A 19,795-nucleotide genomic window follows, 5' to 3' on the forward strand; every position below is an offset into this window, starting at 1 on the left:
TTAAACTTCATCAATAAAGTATAATGCTGTATATAAAGAACCGATAAAACAATTTATCTTCTTTGATAAAACTCATCATTTTGCTAATAAAATAATAAATAAAAATCTTCAAGCTCAAGAAAAAAATAACTGGGGGTGGGGTTCGAATTGATTAAAAGTTAGAGGGGAGGGGGAGGGAGAATTAATAACAAACCCCACTTCTCTAAACACTAACTTATTTTCGGATTTAATGATTCTACAATACTAAATCAGAGTATAATATACAACAATAGAGTGGATCCAATACAAAAGAGTGGGATAAGAAAACCTCAACTATTACATCTAGCACAACAAAAGATACTAAATACTATTAAATATTTATTGAAAATGATAAAATGAAACATACTCAATTAAAAAAATAGTGTGAGCCCTCGAGATGTTATTAGGAAGGACTGCTTCATGTTCTCAACCCCTTTTTATGAATACCCATTCAGAAAATTCTTCAGGTTTTACACTCAGTTCCTGCTTCAGCATGCACTTATTAAACTTGTTCATACAATAGTTAACTATTATAAGTGTACATGGTCAATTTGGGCAGTTGACCCAGTACTTGGAGCAGAAGGGGCAGGTCAAAGGATGAGGACTAGATATGGAGAAATTAATGGCATTATATCAAAAGGGGAAGGGGGACAGATAATAGGCCTTTTTCATTACAGACTGAGCTTGAGGTACATCTATGATTGCTCACTGCAGACTGTTTCTAATGAAGAGTAATCAAGAAAGCAAAAACACAGAATACCAATCAACACGGAACTTCTTTAACAATTGTTAGTATTAAACCCAGATCCAAACCGCCTCATATATATTCACCCAGCTGAAAGGGCGTGTTTGCGTAATTTAAACTGACCTCTCATTTAACGAAAGAGTAGCATGTCTGATACACAAAGGTACCCTTTAAAGTAAGAAGGAAGACATTTTCGTTTTCTTTTTGAAAATTATAAAATTTTGACAACATTTTTATCTTTGTCCCTGCAGTATAAATCCACATTTGGTTTAACACTTTTACAGAAAACCACAATGGAAAATAATCAAATTTAATCAAATAAGAATATCTTATTTGTCATTGATCAGAAAGTTATTCAATAGGGTTCATCAGTAAATCTGATATGCTACCCTTTTATAAATGTAGATTGAAGGGTTATTTCAAAATAAGTCTACAATCCCTCTAACCCTGCAAATAGATTCAGGAAATCCCAGGTCAAAAACTCAGACATAATTGGTTGGGTGTAAGGCCAGTTGGACTTGAGCAAGGTCGTAAAGTCAGGCATGTACTGAGGTGGGAACTCAAACAGAAGCCAAGTATTTTTGCGTTCAACCAATGAGAGAACAGAGAAGTTGTGTATATCTAAAATCAAGAGAACAAGCAGAGCCTGTGTAAGATTCAAAAGTGTGCATTGTTAAAATGAAAATCAAGAGATATGCAACAAAAAATTTGGTTCTGGTAAATGCATAAAATAGTCTACGTAAAGCTCATTTATATACATTTATTTATAGGGAGCTAGCTATAGCTGGACAAAAGGCTAGACCAAATTAGCTGACATTTTTTGAGGGAATCCATGTGTATCCCGGGGGTAACATAGGTTAAACATTTATTTTTAATTCCACGGGTGACGCCGGGCACTTTAGCTAGTATGACTATATACCTGAGTGAATATATACCTATAAAAAATCATGATATTTACTTTAGAAACTTTAGAAAACTTATTTCTAAAGAATTATGAAAAGTATCTTATTGGTGGGCTGTGATTGTGAAGTAGTTTTTGTAAATAGAATCTTCTTCAATATTGGGACATAATATAGAGAAATTGAATGAAGAAACTGGATAAGAGAAAAATATTGGCATAAGGTGTAAGTTTAGACAGAGTGTTTCAAAATTCTGCCGACTGTAGCAAAAACTAGTCTTCACAAACCTACTACAGGGTGACCCCAAAAGATCTTGATTATCCCTTGGACACTTTCATGAGGCATGTTTTTTAGTACTTTTACAGGTTTTAGGGGCTTAAAATTCATTGCTACACTTTTAAGGGGCCACAGTGTGACCCCAAATAAAAGTTGTTCATCCCTTGGACCTTAAAAACTATTTTATGGGGCATATTTATTAGTACTTTGACAAGTTTTTAAAGGCTTAAATTTCCAAGTCACACTTTTGGAGGGTCACTCACTCTGTGCCTTTATTGTTTTGAAACATCAGGTAGAGATTTGATATCTCTACAAGAAATGATGGATTCTTAAGTTTGCGAAGTATGGTCTATATTCTATAGATATGTGGACCAGTAAAGGAAGAAATATATTGGCAGTAGCTGTAGTAGAATCCAGGTTTTCCTATAGAAGATATAGGCTTTCAACCTTCACAGATGTTTTCATTCATTAGATAGAATATTACATTATTTATATATAATATTAAAGTCATTATACAGAATATTAGAATAGATATTTTAATATTCAATTCATGATACAGAATACTAGAATAGATATTTTAATATTCAATTCATGATACAGAATATTAGAATAGATATTTTTAATATTCAATTCATTATACAGAATATTAGAATAGATATTTTAATATTCAATTCATGATACAGAATACTAGAATAGATATTTTAATATTCAATTCATGATACAGAATATTAGAATAGATATTTTTAATATTCAATTCATTATACAGAATATTAGAATAGTTATTTTCAAAATTCAGGTCATTATGCAGAATATTAGAATAGATATTTTTCATATTCAGTTCATTATTCAGAATATTAGAATAGTATTATTAATATTCAGTTCATTATTCAGAATATTATAATAGATATTATTAATATTCAGTTCATTATTCAGAATATTAGATTTGATAAAATTTTGTTGATAATGTATAATTTAAGATTATTAAAATGAAATTTCTGTTTTTACTAAAAATGTGTTTCCCCTCTTTCCTTAAACTACCAGTTAAATCTTTTAAAAGCAGAGTCCTTTGCAATAATAAGAACGATATAAAAATACATGTTACAAAATGTCCTAAAAAATTAAGTTAATGTCAACAAATTTTGCTTACATACAATTTTGGCTCTAATCATTTATGTCATGTATTTATGGTGTGTAGATCAGAACTTTTTTAATTGGACTGTCAAAAATTGACTTGAACCAGTTTTATTTTTAATTGTCTTAAAATCTATTTATGCTGGATCCTGTATATTTTTATGTAAATCAAAGTGTACGTAAGGATGTATATTTGTGTAAATTATACATAGCTTGTACAATGATGTATTCCATCTAGACCCTGATAATCAAATTATTCCTCAAGTCTAGTCGAGGATATTTTCTTTTTTCTATTTAGTGTCTTATATATTTCTATTCAGCAATACTCACACCACAGTCATAAACATTTATATTTAATAAGGAACCATCAATGGATGGCACTTGTCTATATGTCTACTTGTCTCTATGTCTACTTATCTATATATCGGGACCTTTGACCAATAAAATTAAATTTCTAGGTAACACAAACATACAGTACGCGTTTTGTTTATGCTATGATAAGTTGTACTTAGTAAAGATATAGTAGACAAACAGAAATATTAACAAACCTTTGGAAATTATTCTATATTTGTTAAATAAGTGATATCTATTTAATCAAACGGTTTTTATGAGATATTTAAATAAAATTAGATTTTTTAATTGGTACCACAATATGCAATTAAGATCTTGGGGTTGATGGTTTAAAGAATTTTTAAAATTACTGTTTTTTATGCATGAATTCTAGTAAACAAGGCAAAAAAAATTGCAACATTTTTTTGGGAGGACTTTTTCATACAGGTTGACAATCCTCAAGTCATAAGCTGTTTTAATAAGGTTGTCTTTAATTTGTAATTTGTAAACAAAATTAGTATTACTATGTGTTGTAGTACTATTACGTGATATAGTTACATTTAAACTTTGTCTAGTCAAATTCCTACCTCCGTTTTATCTGCATTGATTAATTTGTTTTATTAAGTACACCTTGCAGTATACATTGTTGATACTAAAGTACGCATTTGGTGTTATCACGCATAAACAAAGTGATAAATTAGCAACAATCCAGAGGATAAAATGCCATGCGTACGACAGAGATGGTGCTGATTGCACTTTTTCTCAAGACCTCAAAATTTCTACCTGCCAGCGTATCTATATATATATTATCTTTGAACTGTACCCATTATACAAAATATGGACTTGTAAGCCCTAAGGTCCCTAAAGTTCCAAGTTTATGATCCTAACTAACTAGCTCTATGTATTTCTAGATCATTGATAAAATTAAATAAATTCCAAGTTTATGATCCTAACTAACTAACTCTATGTATTTCTAGATCATTGATAAAAGTAAATAAATTCCAAGTTTATGATCCTAACTAACTAACTCTATGTATTTCTAGATCATTGATAAAAGTAAATAAATTCCAAGTTTATGATCCTAACTTAGAGCTAAGAATGTACTCTATGTATCCTTAGATCATTGATAAAATAAATAAATAAACCTACTCACTCCTTCGTGAATCTAAGTAGGTTAAGTATTCTACTCCTGTGGCTGTATATATATATATATATATATAGATATACCATCATCATCATCTTTATTGTTATACAATAGCAATAATATATTCTATCATCTTTATATCGGAAGGAGAGCAAGGAAGAGGGCGGATGGAATATTGGGAAGGAAGGGGGGAAACGGGAAGGGGGATAAAAGATATATCCTGACCTTTTTTGAGGGGGTGGGGGGATCGATGTTATAAAAATCTTAAATTCATTCGATGTTGGTTATCCAAATATTTATTCACAACCTACCATCTTTCTGTTGTTAGAAAAAATTTTATTTGATTTTAGGCCCGGCCAAGTTATACGTTCAACAAAAGAATTGAGCTTTGCCACACACTTTGATTTTCTAATCCCTATATCTTGGCCACCCAAGTCGTAGACCTTAGATATTTTGAACTATGAATTCTGTAAGATCAGATAATCTAGGTTTAAAATACCAAAGGTTCATACCATAAGGTTGAAAAGATATATGGATTAGAAAATTTGAGTGTGTGTGGCAAAAATTCAATTCCTTTATCCGCTGACATGTTCTCCTCAATATCTCTTCAAAACATACAAGATTTCAATATATAACGTGCAATTTGATTTATGTTGACGTGATTATTCTCTAAGATAATTACCTGGGTCCTCTCCTACTCCGTCTAGTAGTTGCAGAGCATTCAGGGTTCAACTGATGGTTCGTCTCCCTTGCTGTAGCACACCTAGAGATAATGCTCTTGCTGAAAATTAACAAAAAATTAACAAAAAAGGAAAAAAATGCATGTTACAGTCAAACATTAAGCTTTAAAAAATATTAGATAAGGTATATCAAATAAAAATGTTTTTCTCGCCTGTTCTATAGCCAAAGAACTTTCATTGACCCTATTATAACCCGATCTACGTCGAAACCATTTGAACATTAAAGCATTTTTAAGAAGAAGAAAATACCTTTTTCATTTTTTCTATATAAGAAGATTCGTATATAACGCTGTTTGTAAAGTGCCTTACCTTTCCACTGTTTTCATATATTTTTTACGTTTTTTATGTTAATATTTTTGCTTAAGCGTTTTTATGCTTTTTATAGGTTTGACATTCTGTGTTCTAAATCTGTCACAAAATAAACCATGACAAATAAAGAGTATCCTGTATTAAAAACAAAATCATTAATAATATTTTCCATTAGAATGCTATTATGTTTGTGTACCTGCAGGCTTTGACGAAGCTCTTCTTGAAGTTGTCGGATAAGAACGCGTAGAGGACAGGGTTCATTGCCGAGTTAGAGTAGGACAAGCAGTTAGAGAGTAGAGTGATCTTTAAATAAGAAATTAAAAGCAAAAGAAAAAAATAAAATTTTCAAATTGGAAACTGATTTAAAGAAATTGCAGACATTATTCAAAGTTTTCATCACCGATTCACAACTTTCTCCGATCAAGGATTAATCCTTATTCATTCTGTATAAACTATTTAGTTTATATTTTTGTTTCCCTATAAAAGTATGAAGCGGATTTAAGCTGCAGAAACATTGAAGGTAAATGTGATAATTTAACCCTTTTCAAGTAGAAAGACTCTTACAAGGATTAAGGGGTACCGTTTTAAATCCAATACACCACTCTTTAACAAAATGTTAAGCCAAGTAAACCTTTTTGAATCTTTTAAAATTGATATTTGAATTTTCATTAGTTTAATAGATTGACTATTATAAAGTAAAGAGCTTACCACCACAATAGTTTCACTTTGATAACCTGGAGGCTGGGAGACAAGAGCCAACTATAGATATAAAAATATTATTAATATTATCATCATTATTATCATCATTATTATTATCATTAATATTATTATTATTATCTCTTATCTGTATAATCATTTCATAATTTTTATCTATTTTTTGATTAAACAACTGGATTTTGTAAATTTTTGTCAGCTCATTTATTTAAGTTCTTTATAGTGAATTTTATTCAGATTATTTACAACCTGTAATTTTTTGTCATTGTCATGATTAAAGTTATGAAACGTAATTATGATAGCAAAATTTACGAGGTTTTATGCCCATAAATCCTAGAACGAGATTTCGGAGTAATGATAATATAAAATAGCATGACGTTAGGAAGAAATAAACTAGCTTTTTTTCATTTTTTTTGTACGCAAAATTTATCAACCACGGGTTTAATACATTAGGGACGAAAATTAGGTTTATGTTAATGAGAATTAACTTAAATCATCAATAAAGTTTTTTTTATAAAAACACATTCATAAAAAATCTTCGAAGATGTGAATTGTGTCTTGTTAATAAATTGCAAAAAAGCTTGTTGATAAAGCCAAAAAATATTACATTACAAAAAGATGCGCAAAGCGCCCTGGAAGAACGCCGATTTTAATAAACTTTATGGAACCTAAATTGCTTGGCTTTAAAATATATACAGTATATTAAAAGAGAAGAAAATAAAGGAGTTCATTTATTTCTTCAGATTTTCCAATTGAAAAGCCTTCAATGGAAAAACAATTTTATCAGCTGCTGAATAGAATTCACAGATTGAAAGAATCCCAAAACTCCATTTCAAGCCAATTCCAGGCCACAGAGGAATCATAACCAGGATGGAGGCAGTAGTAATAAAAATAATAAAACTGGCGTCTAACAAATATCGATATTTTACAGTTGTATAACAATAATAATACAAATAAATAATAATAATAATAATAATAATAATAATAACAATAATATTATTCCTGTGTTATCCAGTGAGGAAGCCAGCAAAGAATATAAACTGCGACCACCGTCAGAACGAGCTTGGTAACTTTTCTAAAATTAACTTTTTCAGTAGACGAAATATTGTGCGTAAAAAGAATTATTATTTATATTTTCAAGCAAATCAAATTAAATATATTTGGACGTCATACCCGGATTTAAGTCCCTTTGACAGGCCTCGTATTATTTAAAAAGTACACTAATCGTTAATAATTCTTTATATATTTATTGAATTGATTGAAGAAATTGAGTGCTTAAATCAATGATAATTTGTCAAGTATAAATTTCTTTAAATCGATTGATTGATTTAACTATGTTTTCCAATCATTTAGGATTCCTTGGGTTATCTGAGGAAGAAAGAAAATATGAATAAAGGAATAAAAGGAGAAAGGAAACGAGAAAAAAAATAATAAATGAATGTAAGAATAAAAGGATAAAGGACAAAAAATGAACAGAAGAAGAAAAGGATAAAAACGTGAAAGAATGAAAGGACAAAAGATTAAATGAAAGAATAAAGAATGAAAGAATGAAACGATAAAAGAATAAAAGAAAGGATAAAAGGATGAAAGTAAGACTGAAAGCATAGGTGGATGAAAGAAAGGATGAAGGGATGAAAGAAGGAATAAAAGGATAAAAGAAATGATGAAAGGATGAAAGAATGAAAGAAAGGATTAAAGGATAAAAGGATGAAAGGATATAAGAATGAAAGGACGAAAAATGTAAGGTTGAAAGATTGAAAGAAAGGAAATAGATGAAAGAATGAAAGAAAGGATGAAAGGATGAAACAATGAAAGAAAAGATAAAAGGATGAAAGGATGAAAGAAATAATGAAAGGTTGAAAAAATGAGAGAAAGAAAAATTGTAAGAATGAGAGAATAAAAGTAAGAAAAGAGGCTGAAAGGATGAAAGAAAGGTTAAACGGATGAATTGAAAGAAAGGATAAAAAGATGAAAGAATGAAATAAAGACAGAAAGGATGAAAAGATGAATGGATGAATGAACAAATGAAGAATGTCTCCTCTATTCCCCCTGGTCCCTGAGTGTTTAACAGGACCCCAACTGGACAAGGGGGGGGGAAGGATTCATTCCCAGGATAGATAAGGGTGGGGGGGGAAATCAGTTTCAATATTTTGACAGGAACAGGGAGAAACCTTGACGTTTTCAAATACAAGTAAACAAACAAAAGCAGGCTCTATAATATAGAGCACTGAACACAAGCAGACCAGGTTAGTACAGGCTAGTAAAAATACATAAACAGCCAGAAAAAGTGCTCTAAAATTACGGTTGTTGTAAATTTCAGGGACCCTTCGGCATGTCTGATTAGCAACTACTCTCTTAAACTTTTATTTGATTAACAATGTGAATATCATTTGTTTCTGTGGCAGAAATCCGCAAGTAACTTTGGTATAGAAACCACAATGGAAAAAATCAATTTTCAAAGAGAAAAACTTGGATATCTCATTCATTGTTATTGATCAGACAATTATCTGTTTAGGATGACGTCATGAATCCGAATATTTATTTACAATATGAATGTTTTTGAGGATGATTTAAATTTGTTTACGTTTTTGCGAAGAACCTGCTCAAAATATTAAGTATACAACCTAGGTCAACAATAAATATATGAAGATATTTACCATTTACATATCATAAAGCAGGATATAGGTTTAGGGTTGATGCAAGGGTGTAAACATATAAGGGCATGTGAAATAATATATCATGTGAATTTTTATTTCTTTTGATATTTTTTTTTGAACAAAAGGCACCCAAATTAATGTTTAAACTTGAATGGCAAATTTTGATAATTCCATGTTTAAATTATCACATACCCCTTCCGGGCTCACAGATTCTTTAAATCGCAAAAAAAATCAAATTTCATTTAAACCCTCGTGGATTTTTATTCATCATAGAAATTTGAAAAAAATTAAATCTTTTCAGAGATAAATCAATGTTCAGAGACATAATCATGAAAGTTTTTGTCTTAACTTGGGTTTGAAGTATCTGTATACATATATTTATACAAACATACTATCCTACAATTGAGACATTGTAGAGTTTAAAAATGCTGTTTTTTGCAAAAGAAACCCCGCAGAAAAGTTTTGCGAGTATAAAGTTTGGCAATCTTACCGAGACACCAAGTATAGGTTTAAAGTTTCAAGTGTTATGGAAAATATTGAATTTTTCAAGTTCCAACATTCTCCGCCTTTGCAATATTAAATAATTATAGAATACAAAACTATACTTTGATCTTTGATGAAAAGTTATAAGAAACTCGCCAAAAGAGAAAATTTTAGAATTGCATTTCACCATTTGTAGGATAAAAAGTATTAATGAAAGAAAAATATGAGGTTAAATGTCTAAAGAAAAAGGTGCAAAAAAATGATTGACCTAGATTTGCTGCAACAATTAAGTCTCAGAATACTCAGAAACTGACTAATTGCGCAATCTAATTTGCAACTAGGGTTTCCTTTCGCAAAATTTTGCGCAATTTTTGCGAAGAAAACACAAATTTTTGCTTTCATTGAGTTATCTTTTGCGCGAATAAATAACACTTTGCGAATCATTCGCAAGCTTCATTTCACCCAAAATTGCGCGATGTCACTTATGCTTTATTCTGTCTTGCGCAATTTTGCGGAACAAATTATCATTAAAAGGTTGACTAAAGGTGTAAACTGTATGAAATTGCAATTTTCGAATTATATAATTGCAATGCTTTAAAGGGAGCGTGTACTTGTCTAAAACTCTACCGTGCAAACTGATGCATGATGACACACTGTAAATCAAGATGTGCACATTCTCACACGAGCAGTATTTTGCCAACTACTTCTTTAAAATATAAAAATATGTCTAGGCCTAGAAAAAAGAGGATTTATGTCGAGTTGTGAGGTAAAAACCAAAGATCAAGGCGTTGAGACACTTCAAAGTTAAGGCTGTATAGAAATTTGATAACTCTGGGTTGTCTTTATCTCAGAAACTTTGATATTTCAATGATTTGCATTCGACTAGAGGTAGTCAGCATTTTAAATATCATGGGTTTCCCCAACACAAGATTCAGACATTTAAAAAACAATGCATCAATTTTCAATTTTCAAATTCTATTCTTTTTTTTTGTCCCTCAATTTAAAGTCTTTGTAACTAAAAGTACCCAATTCAGAGAAGCTTAATCAATTGAAAATTTGGATTTATGTAAATATTTTAATAAACTTTCAGCTGTTTGATTCTGTGCTGAAACTATCAATTTTGGTGAATTTGCTAAAAATATTACATTTTCCCTAAAAATTTACGTTTCCCGCAAAAATTCCGGTTTTGAGCAAAGAGCGCACGAAAAATTGCGCAAAAACTCGCAAAACTTGTTTATCTTTATGGGCAAAAGCTAGCACAAAACTTGCGCGAAAATGTCTATTTATTCTGGAACAATTAAGGATTAATTTCAAATAAAAATCTAAATAATTAAAAAAATAAAGGGTTTAACATATACCGTAACCTGTGGGCTTTTCTTTTACTCTGCGACCTATCTGCTCCCTTCGGTCCGACAGATCTACCAGCAAATGTATATTTTTAATTGTATTCAAATCTTTTTTCTAAATCTGAATTGAAGTACTTGAACTATTCAATAAATGGAATGATACCAAGATTAATTTTTAAATCTGAATCTAATAGTTTGTCAATTTTATTATGTTTTTTTTTGTATCTTAAAAAAGTAAAACGGTTGTATGCAAATATTGAAAAAAAATAACTGAACATTGAACACTTGCCTCAAACTCTAATTTTCTAATCCCTACATCTTTGCAACAAAATGGCTTAAAATATTAGATGGAAGGTCTAAAACAAAAAGTTGTAAAAACGGATAAGACAATTATTATATAAGGAAAGAAATCAGTCCGTTATTTAGTCAAAAATTAGCCAAAATCAGGAAATCTACGAAAATATTCAAAGACGGTCGCAAAAATTGAAAATTGTTTCAGAATATTCTCCAGAAACTTAGAATAATTTTTAAATTTAAAACTTCCCTGCGGCTCTAACATTTATCAAGGATTCTAAAGTTTATCTTTCAAACTAACTAAAATTATGAAAACTAGCAATAAAGTTTAATGGAGCAATTAAAACTCTGTAACATAAACAAGAGATTAACAATAAATGCAAAATACCTTAGACAGACATGATAACATGTAGGAAAATATTTAGTCCTTATTATTAACATCTATTTTTAAGGAAAGCGTAATGGAAATTTTATTACTATACAATGGAATTCCAAGATGTTTTTTAAGAAAAATTGGTCAAGAAACCCCATGGTTAATTTTTATTTACCGAAAAAAGTAGTTTTATACAATTTTACTTAGCACTGGTAGATGTTATTTTAATCAAGGTTCTAATGCAAGGAAAGTCGATTGCAGTTGTGTATACTCTGTGCGTACATATTAAAATGAGTTCTCTCTGAGCGGAATTTGTAAACAAGAATAATTGCATCAGTGTTCGTTTAGTATCCGAGGAGTATAAAAGCATTGAATTTTGAAAATTTTGAAAATTCACATAATAGTTTCCTATGACCAGAAAATTTTATTGATTTTTTATGTGAAAGATTGATCTCATGTCAGGCTGTGACATCCGTCTTGTGTTTACATTACCGCCCAGAGACAATACACTACATTACAAAAGATACGTACACCTCTGAAATAACTTTCCTTGCTAACCTTGATTTTAATAAAGTTTCCCAGTGAACAGATCAGTAACTTACATTCCATGTGTTCGGGGAGCCATGGGTTGGTAAAGGTTGACCAAAATGTGGTAAAATGTAAACAAATTTGAAATGCCTCACGTACTGTAACTAGTAAGCGAATAAAAAATGTACTATTCGAAAAAGTTTTAGTATGGCAATATGTAAATAGGATGTAACATGCTTAAAAAATTAGAAAAAATAATCTTTAAGTTTATAGTAAATCAAATATTTGTATTCCTTGATTATTTGAATTTTCTGATTTTTATCAGAAATATTTTACAATTTTAGCAAAAGATAATAAATCTTAAGTAAACGATGTGGGTGTTTTCCTTCATGTTAGAATAGATAAATATACCAATGAATAGATAGATAAATAGTTAGATGGATGGTCGATTGCAAATTGACGAATTGAGCATCAGCAATGGATTGATATAAAAAGTTTAAAAAATGAAAGCCAAGTTACAAATAGTCTGGCAATGATTAATGTTTCTTGAGGAAAAAAATGGAACGAGAGACAGAGATGAATAGGATCCTTATTTCAAGTTTAGAAAATATAAAATTATCCATGTTTCGTGCAAAAATTCGAATCTTAATTCTAGATGTTTTCAAAGTTTCAAAGCGCTGAAGAAATATGGCCGGGTCCATTCTCAATATTCATGAAAATAGCGCAAACTATGATTTTAAGCTAAAAAAAACTTATCTCCCAAATTAAAAATTTTTCTTATTGCTTGTTGCATGCATGCATTGGTATTGGTTATTTTTTAGTATCTTTCCTGTTCTGCGTATCAAAAGAAGAATAAATAGGAATTGAATCTTTGCCAAAAACCCCTTTCTCTTTGCAACCTTATGGCGTAAACCTTTGAAACTTAGATTATCTGATTTAACAGAATTTTAATTTACAATATCTAAAGTCTACGGCCATGAATTAAAATTAGATATTGGGATTATAAATTCAGAGTTTGTGGCAAAGACTCAAATACTCGCCTCAGACACTGATTGTCTAGGCCTGATATCATCCCGACTTGATGTTGTAGACTTTTTATTAACATTTCAAACTATGAATTCTACTAGGCCACAACGTTAAATTGTGTGAAATATCCAAGGTTTCCCAGAAAGAGATAAAGAGTTCCTGTTTTGATGTTACAGGGAGAGGGGGTGGGGTGAAGGACACCATCTTTAATACGGTATGCTTTGTATATAAATATAAATCTAGATGAATAGTTGTATGTTAAGTATAAGAACTGTAGCAAGATGGTTGTCGAATAGATCTATGGTTTATACTAGGAAGGAAGATATTTGTTTCTTCAGTTTTTATCCATGTCCAGTTTATTAATGATCTTAGCAAACACTATTCGGTATTCAGTACAGTAAACAAAACACAATTTACGCTTAAAGGGACAGTAAAGGATTTTTCCTTTACTGTCCCTTTAAAGGGACTTGAGGCGTAATTTTAAGTGACCCTTCATCCATCTAGAGAAGTACATGCCGATTCACAACCGTCCTTTACACCATAAACAGAGCAAACATAATATAGGATATCCGTGTTTATCTAATCGAAATTATTTTAATCTTAATTGTGGTTCGTTATTGAACGTTATACTTATGGATAGATGCAGCTAAGACACAGAAGGAAAATTTAGAATTTGACATTTCTCCAGATACTAGTTTCAGTAGAAGTAAATATTTGCATTTACTGATAGCGCTGATTGAAGGATTCATAACTCTTATTGGATAATGATAGAAAGATAGATGTTACCACCATACTATTTCTATTGGTTCAGAATAGACATGACTGAACCCTGATGTGATCAGGCGCTATTAGACTCGGCATACAAGTGTGGATATAAAAAACGACTATAACTTCCTCATTGTTACTGAGATAAAGGATCATAATTTAGTCATGCAATGATGCAATTCTACAAATCTTTTTGAAATTAAGTCCTAATTAGCAACATGTTTGTACTTTAAAAATTTGTGATTCAAAATTTAAGAAATTTTAAGAATCCCCAAATTTTTTTGCCAAAAATGGTGGTTTTTTAAGTGTGCAAAGCCAATCAAAAAAGTACTGAAAAACTTTTATATTTTTGATTTGATGTGGGTAAATTCCCTCATATATCTTTATGTGGACACATTAGTGTATTAATATAATTAGAACGAAACTAATTTAAATTTTTAAAATGTTTTTAAATGTTACAATTGCCTTATTTTAATGTGTCGATTCAAAAGACGTAAAAAGAGATGAAATGATAATTACAAAGTGCAGATTTCTTGCATGCTTTGCCCACGCCAAAATATGAATTCGAGCTACCTAACTTTTTTTTTTGTGCCGGGTCATTAGTCTTAAACAGTGAGTTCTCTTCTTCATATCATTCACAACATATTGGAAAAAGGATTTTTTCGATTTTTAAACTCTTATCCCTATTTTAAGACTTTCTTTGATTAATACATTTGATTTGTTACAGACCAATCTAATATTCCTATTTAAAGAAAAATCTAGAAACAATTCATTATTTTCAATTTTCATACTCACTTTTATGTGGATTTTAATCTTTTATAATTGGCACTTAAAAACAGACTGAAGCAAGAAAAGAAATAAGAAAAAAAAAATAATTTAAAGCCAATTTTTAAAAACATCTTCAAATAAAGAAGTGGCAATTTTCATTGATTATAATGATAAAATCAAAATTAAATCAAATGTCAACATACAGGGGGTAGGGACCAACAAAACAGTGGAAAAGGACGACGGCTGTTATTTCAAGTTAAGATTGTAAACATTCCAATAAGCGAAGAAATACACAATATTGATTAATTGTCGTCTTCTCAGTTCATAGTTCTGGTGTTCTCAGCTTATGTCATATTTTATAAAATATTAATTTCCAAAAATTTCTAAAATATACATATTTTCCTTAGTCTGATGATAACCAAGATATAGAAGATGAATATGAAGGTCAGGGGTCCTAAATAATTAATAGTTGATTCATTAATATTATCATAATATTAATATGGGAAATAGTTGATAATCAGATAATTGAATTTATGTAGATATTTATTAATAATTAATAATTAGTTCATCAATATTATCATAAATATTAATATGGGAATTAGTTGATAATCAGATAATTGAATTTATTTAGATATTTATTAATAATTAATAATTAATTCATCAATATTATCATAATATTAATATGGGAAATAGTTGATAATCAGATGATTGAATTTATGTAGATATTTATTAAGAAAATATGTTGATTAATGTTTCTATCTTTAATACAATATTAGATAATGGTTGAAGAGAAATGTTTTGAAAAAGAAAAATGTAAAAACTTTAACAAGCTTAAATTCTTAATGGATTGTTCAGAAATTTGGGGAAAGTGTGCGGTAAACATTTGAACAAAACCCTATTATCCAATTTTTGCAAAGGAATTGAGTCTTTGCCACAATTTTTTTTTTAATTTCTATATCTTTGCAACAAAATGTTGTAGACCTTAAATATCTTAAACTATGAGTTCTGTTAGATCAAATAATTTAAGTTTAAAATATCATAGGCTTTTAACAATTTGTTTCAAAGATAAAGGGATTAGAAAATTAGAGTTTGTGGCAAAGACTGCTATTCCTTTTATATAACTTTTTGCGAAAAAGTCTACTATGCATTTTGGTCGCTATTTGTAACGAAAAGAGGGATTCTTAAAACTTTTTTCATACTTAAAGGGACTGTAAGCGTAATTTCAAGTGACCCTAGACTAAAGGATGGCAATGTCCGATTCACAACGGTACCGTAATCTGATCAGAACTATGGAAGAAAACATAGTTTCTGGCTTGAAAAGTGTTTAATTCAGTTAATTTCTTAATTGTTTTTGAAGAACGAATTACGCAAGTCAAAATGAGATAATCAGTTCTCAAAATCATAAATGTCTAGATACCTAATTCATACTTGATTGGATAAAGCGTTTAAGGGCTGTTGTAAATATGACTTGACAGTATATAAATGGAGGGTCACTTGAAACTACGGTTACAGTCCCTTTAATGTTTTTAAAATACCTGCGAATCCGAAGATGAAAGAATAGAACGTAAATGCTGTCTGTTCGTTAATTAACCCTGAAGATGTTATATTCATAGTCCAGAAAATATTACAGGACTCTCCACCATCCGGCCTAAATATATTGGCATTTTCCTCTGTAAAATCAAAAGCTGTTCTTAGATGAAATAAGTGTTAACTAACTCAGATTGATTCTCATACCCATCTTTAAAAACAATGGTTGCTTTATCTGCCTACACTGTTTTCTCCTATATAATTTTACTTTGTCAATAATTACACAATATCAAAAGATTTTACTTGTTTTCTAACTTCTGTGGAGCTGATTTAATTAATATTTTCAAGGATTTTTTTCTATAAAATTCATTGTCCATATATCTGTTTACGTAAAGTCTAAACTATCCATATATCAGTTTACGTACAGTCTAGACTGTTCATATATCAGTTTACGTACAGTCTAAACTATCCATATATCAGTTTACGTACAGTCTAAACTGTTTAAATATCTGTTTACGTAGAGTCTAAACTGGTTATATATCTGTTTATGTACAGTCTAAACTGTTTAAATATCTGTTTACGTACAGTCTAAACTGTTTTCGCAAATATATTCTACTAGAGACAAAATCAACAAGAAGAAGTCAGCTAAGAGAATTATTTTTTTTAAATTTCTGACTGGGTTACATTTTAAAATTAAAACTTGCTCTAAGAAAAGTTTACATCATTTAAAAAAATTTACGAAAATGGTGGTCACAATTCATCATGAAAAGTATCGCACAAAACTTGAAAATAAAATACGTGACAAAAATACGTGTCGAATGAAGAATGTCCAATAAGATTTCTTGAATGTATGAGTTAAATGCTATAAATACAAATTTACAAATGTTTCTAAGAATACATCATCACCTCTACAGTATACACACTGTGTTAGTCCAATATAAACAGTCAAATATATAAACAGTTCATGTCTGTGCACAAAATAACAAAGTTAAATTTTGTTTGACCATTCAAAATATGAGCAGTGAATAAAGATATATTTGTCTTGCTTCTCTACGTGTGAATAGCCGAGTGTAATGTGTCTACGCCGTGAGTAATGTGTGTACGTGAGTATGGCGTGTATGGCCATATATATGACTTTATATAATAGCCATGTGTATGGCCGTATGTTCGTGTGTATGGTCGTATGCCTGGTCGTGTGTATGTTAGTAAGTAAGTACGATCGTATAGTCCTGTGTATAGTCGTTTGTACAGTCGCGTGTATGGTCGTGTAATAGTAGTGTGTGCGGTCTTGTGTATAGTCGTATAGATGGTCGTGTATATGGTCGTGTGTATGGTCATGTGTATGGTTGTGTGATGGTAGTGTGTGTGGTCGTTTATATGGGTGTGCATATAGACGTGTATTTGGTCGTGTGAATGTTCTTTAACTATGCTTGTGCGTATGGTGTACCTGGTGATTGTGTTCGCGTACAAGAAGACCGGCACCATCAGGAGGGCGGAGGTCAACCAGGCGGACAGAGAAACAATCCGAGCAATAAACGGGGTTCGGAACCGAGGAGAAGATATTGGGTGGCACACAGCTATGTACCGATCCGCTGAAATAATATATACAATTAGTAAAAATATATGTACAGATCCGATAAAACAGTATGTGCAAGTATTAAAGCTATGTACCAATCCACTGAAATATTATGTTCTATAAGTATTGCTATGTACCAATCCCCTGAAATAATATACACAATTAGTATAGCTATGTACTGATCCCTTAAAATGTTAAAGACAATTAGAATGGTTATGTACAGATTCCTGAAATATCAAATATAGTTAGTATAGCTATGTACCGATCCACTGAAATATTACGTAATCAGGTACCAATCTACGGCTTCATTATGTACAGCTAGGGAGTATATCCATATATCTATATATATATTGATTGTAATAAATATGTGGCTAATATGATGTTTTCTTAAAAGATTGAGTCATTTTAGTGTTAATCCAGTTTAATGTAATTCAATCTCAAGCGTTTTCCTTTCTCATATTTAAAAAGAAATACAACATTTTTTCAAATAAAAAATGGGGAATCTCTATAACGCGGAAATGAAAAAAAAACTTCTTATTTCTTTACAGTTCATCTGATGTATTTGTTAACTAGTTTGATCGATGTGCATTGATCAAATTGATTGATTGGTTCTCCAAAACTCAGTGCAGATAAATCAATTCCCACCAAGTTTGTTGAACCAGTTTATCAGAAAAACACTTTCCTAATTACAAATCAAAGAATCCAAATTTTGTGCAAATTGTTAGAAAGAGAAACTTTACATACTTTTTTACTTCCTCATCAAATGAAGAAGAATACAATAAAAAAGTTTATTCTAGAATCTAAAGTATTTAAAAATGTTCCATATATTTAGAAGATGTTAAGCGTTTTACGTTTCAATAGCAAAGAAACTGATTTTTTGCCACAAAGTCAAAGTTTCTAGTCCCTATTACTTTGAAAATTGGCATGGTGGTGTAAACCTTTGATATATCAAACTTAGATTACTTGATGTAGCAGAACTCAAAATTTAAAGGTCGTCTCTATCAGGTTGCAAAGATATTGGTAGTTTGTGCCAAAAACTTAAATGTTAAATGCTTCTCTAAACCAAAGTTTTAACTTGCAAACTATATTCTCAACTTTAAAACTTGAAAAAGACTGCAAATCAAAAAAATTAAGTTTTTCATTTCAGATAAAAACTTTGAACGCCTAAATTATATTATTATTGTTGTTATTATTGATATTATCATTATTATTATTATCATTATTACAATGACCTGAAAGTACAGTGAGGAAGATGGAGCTTGTTATTTGGTTTATTGAGGTTGTTGTGAAATAAACCTAAAATATCAAAGTAAGCAAATATTGTTTTGTATTTGATACATGACAATGATAATGTGATCACGTGATATGTGATAACGTGATCATAACAGATGACAATTTTTGTTGCTTGTTTTTTCACACGAAGGAGGCTTCACAACAAATTTTTTTCATATTTCGAAATTTTAGCTTTAATATTAATCACTTCATGACATCGTCAGATATAAGATCAAAGAAAAGTTTAATTTATTGTTAAAATTGTTTCGGTGAATAAATATTGTCAGACTAAAAATGTAATAAAAGTTTTAAATATCAAAACACATCATGATTCTTGGGGACAAAAATCTTTAATGTTTAAAAACAAACCAAAAATAATTCCCAAATCTAGTGATGTCGTGAATCAAAAATTAAATAAAATATACTGAAATGCATGTTTTTTTCGAAAATTAAAAATTGAATTGTGCACCAATAAAAATTGTTTAGTGACGGTGTTAAACAAAAGGTTAAAAAATACATATTTTTATAATACAATACAATTTCATACCTTACACATTATTGTTCCAAACGGCCATTCCCTCAAGGACATTGTTGCAATTAGAAACGGTATTCCGACTGTAACGATCAGATTCAAGTTTTGTTTTCGGGGAAATAAATTCAAAACTAACGAAGAATGTCTTTGATTGAAAAAAGGGAAAACATTAGATGTCAGAAAAATCAAAGATTTGAACAATAGTATCATCAAGACACACATTTTTTAGCAAGCATGGTAAACTTTTTGCAGACGATTTATGAAATGCAGGAATTTCTGAACTTGCTTTTTGGTGAATAGTAAACATAAGTAGTATAAAATACCCCCCCCCCCCCCCCCCCC

General features: G+C 30.1%; 1 protein-coding gene across 4 annotated transcripts in view; it reads right to left on the minus strand.

Moving 5' to 3' along the window:
• The window catches only part of LOC111712672 (somatostatin receptor type 2), a 48,377-nt gene that overhangs the window by 4,785 nt on the left and 23,797 nt on the right, over window positions 1-19,795 (minus strand). For 2 of the 4 annotated variants that reach the window (XM_023487354.1, XM_023487355.1), the window contains exons 5-14: window positions 19,469-19,536; window positions 18,882-18,945; window positions 17,521-17,665; window positions 16,082-16,194; window positions 14,949-15,000; window positions 10,805-10,864; window positions 7,309-7,381; window positions 6,301-6,351; window positions 5,789-5,895; window positions 5,226-5,324 (exon numbers count right to left, since the gene is read on the minus strand). In XM_023487354.1, coding sequence (XP_023343122.1) covers window positions 5,226-5,324; window positions 5,789-5,895; window positions 6,301-6,351; window positions 7,309-7,381; window positions 10,805-10,864; window positions 14,949-15,000; window positions 16,082-16,194; window positions 17,521-17,665; window positions 18,882-18,945; window positions 19,469-19,536 — 832 coding nt within the window. The remainder of the gene's footprint in view (window positions 1-5,225; window positions 5,325-5,788; window positions 5,896-6,300; window positions 6,352-7,308; window positions 7,382-10,804; window positions 10,865-14,948; window positions 15,001-16,081; window positions 16,195-17,520; window positions 17,666-18,881; window positions 18,946-19,468; window positions 19,537-19,795) is intronic. The other 2 variants (XM_023487356.1, XM_023487357.1) reach the window with 2 other exon arrangements.

Source organism: Eurytemora carolleeae, unplaced genomic scaffold, assembly GCF_000591075.1.
Source record: "Eurytemora carolleeae unplaced genomic scaffold, Eaff_2.0 scaffold1310, whole genome shotgun sequence".
Lineage (NCBI taxonomy): Eukaryota > Metazoa > Arthropoda > Copepoda > Calanoida > Temoridae > Eurytemora > Eurytemora carolleeae.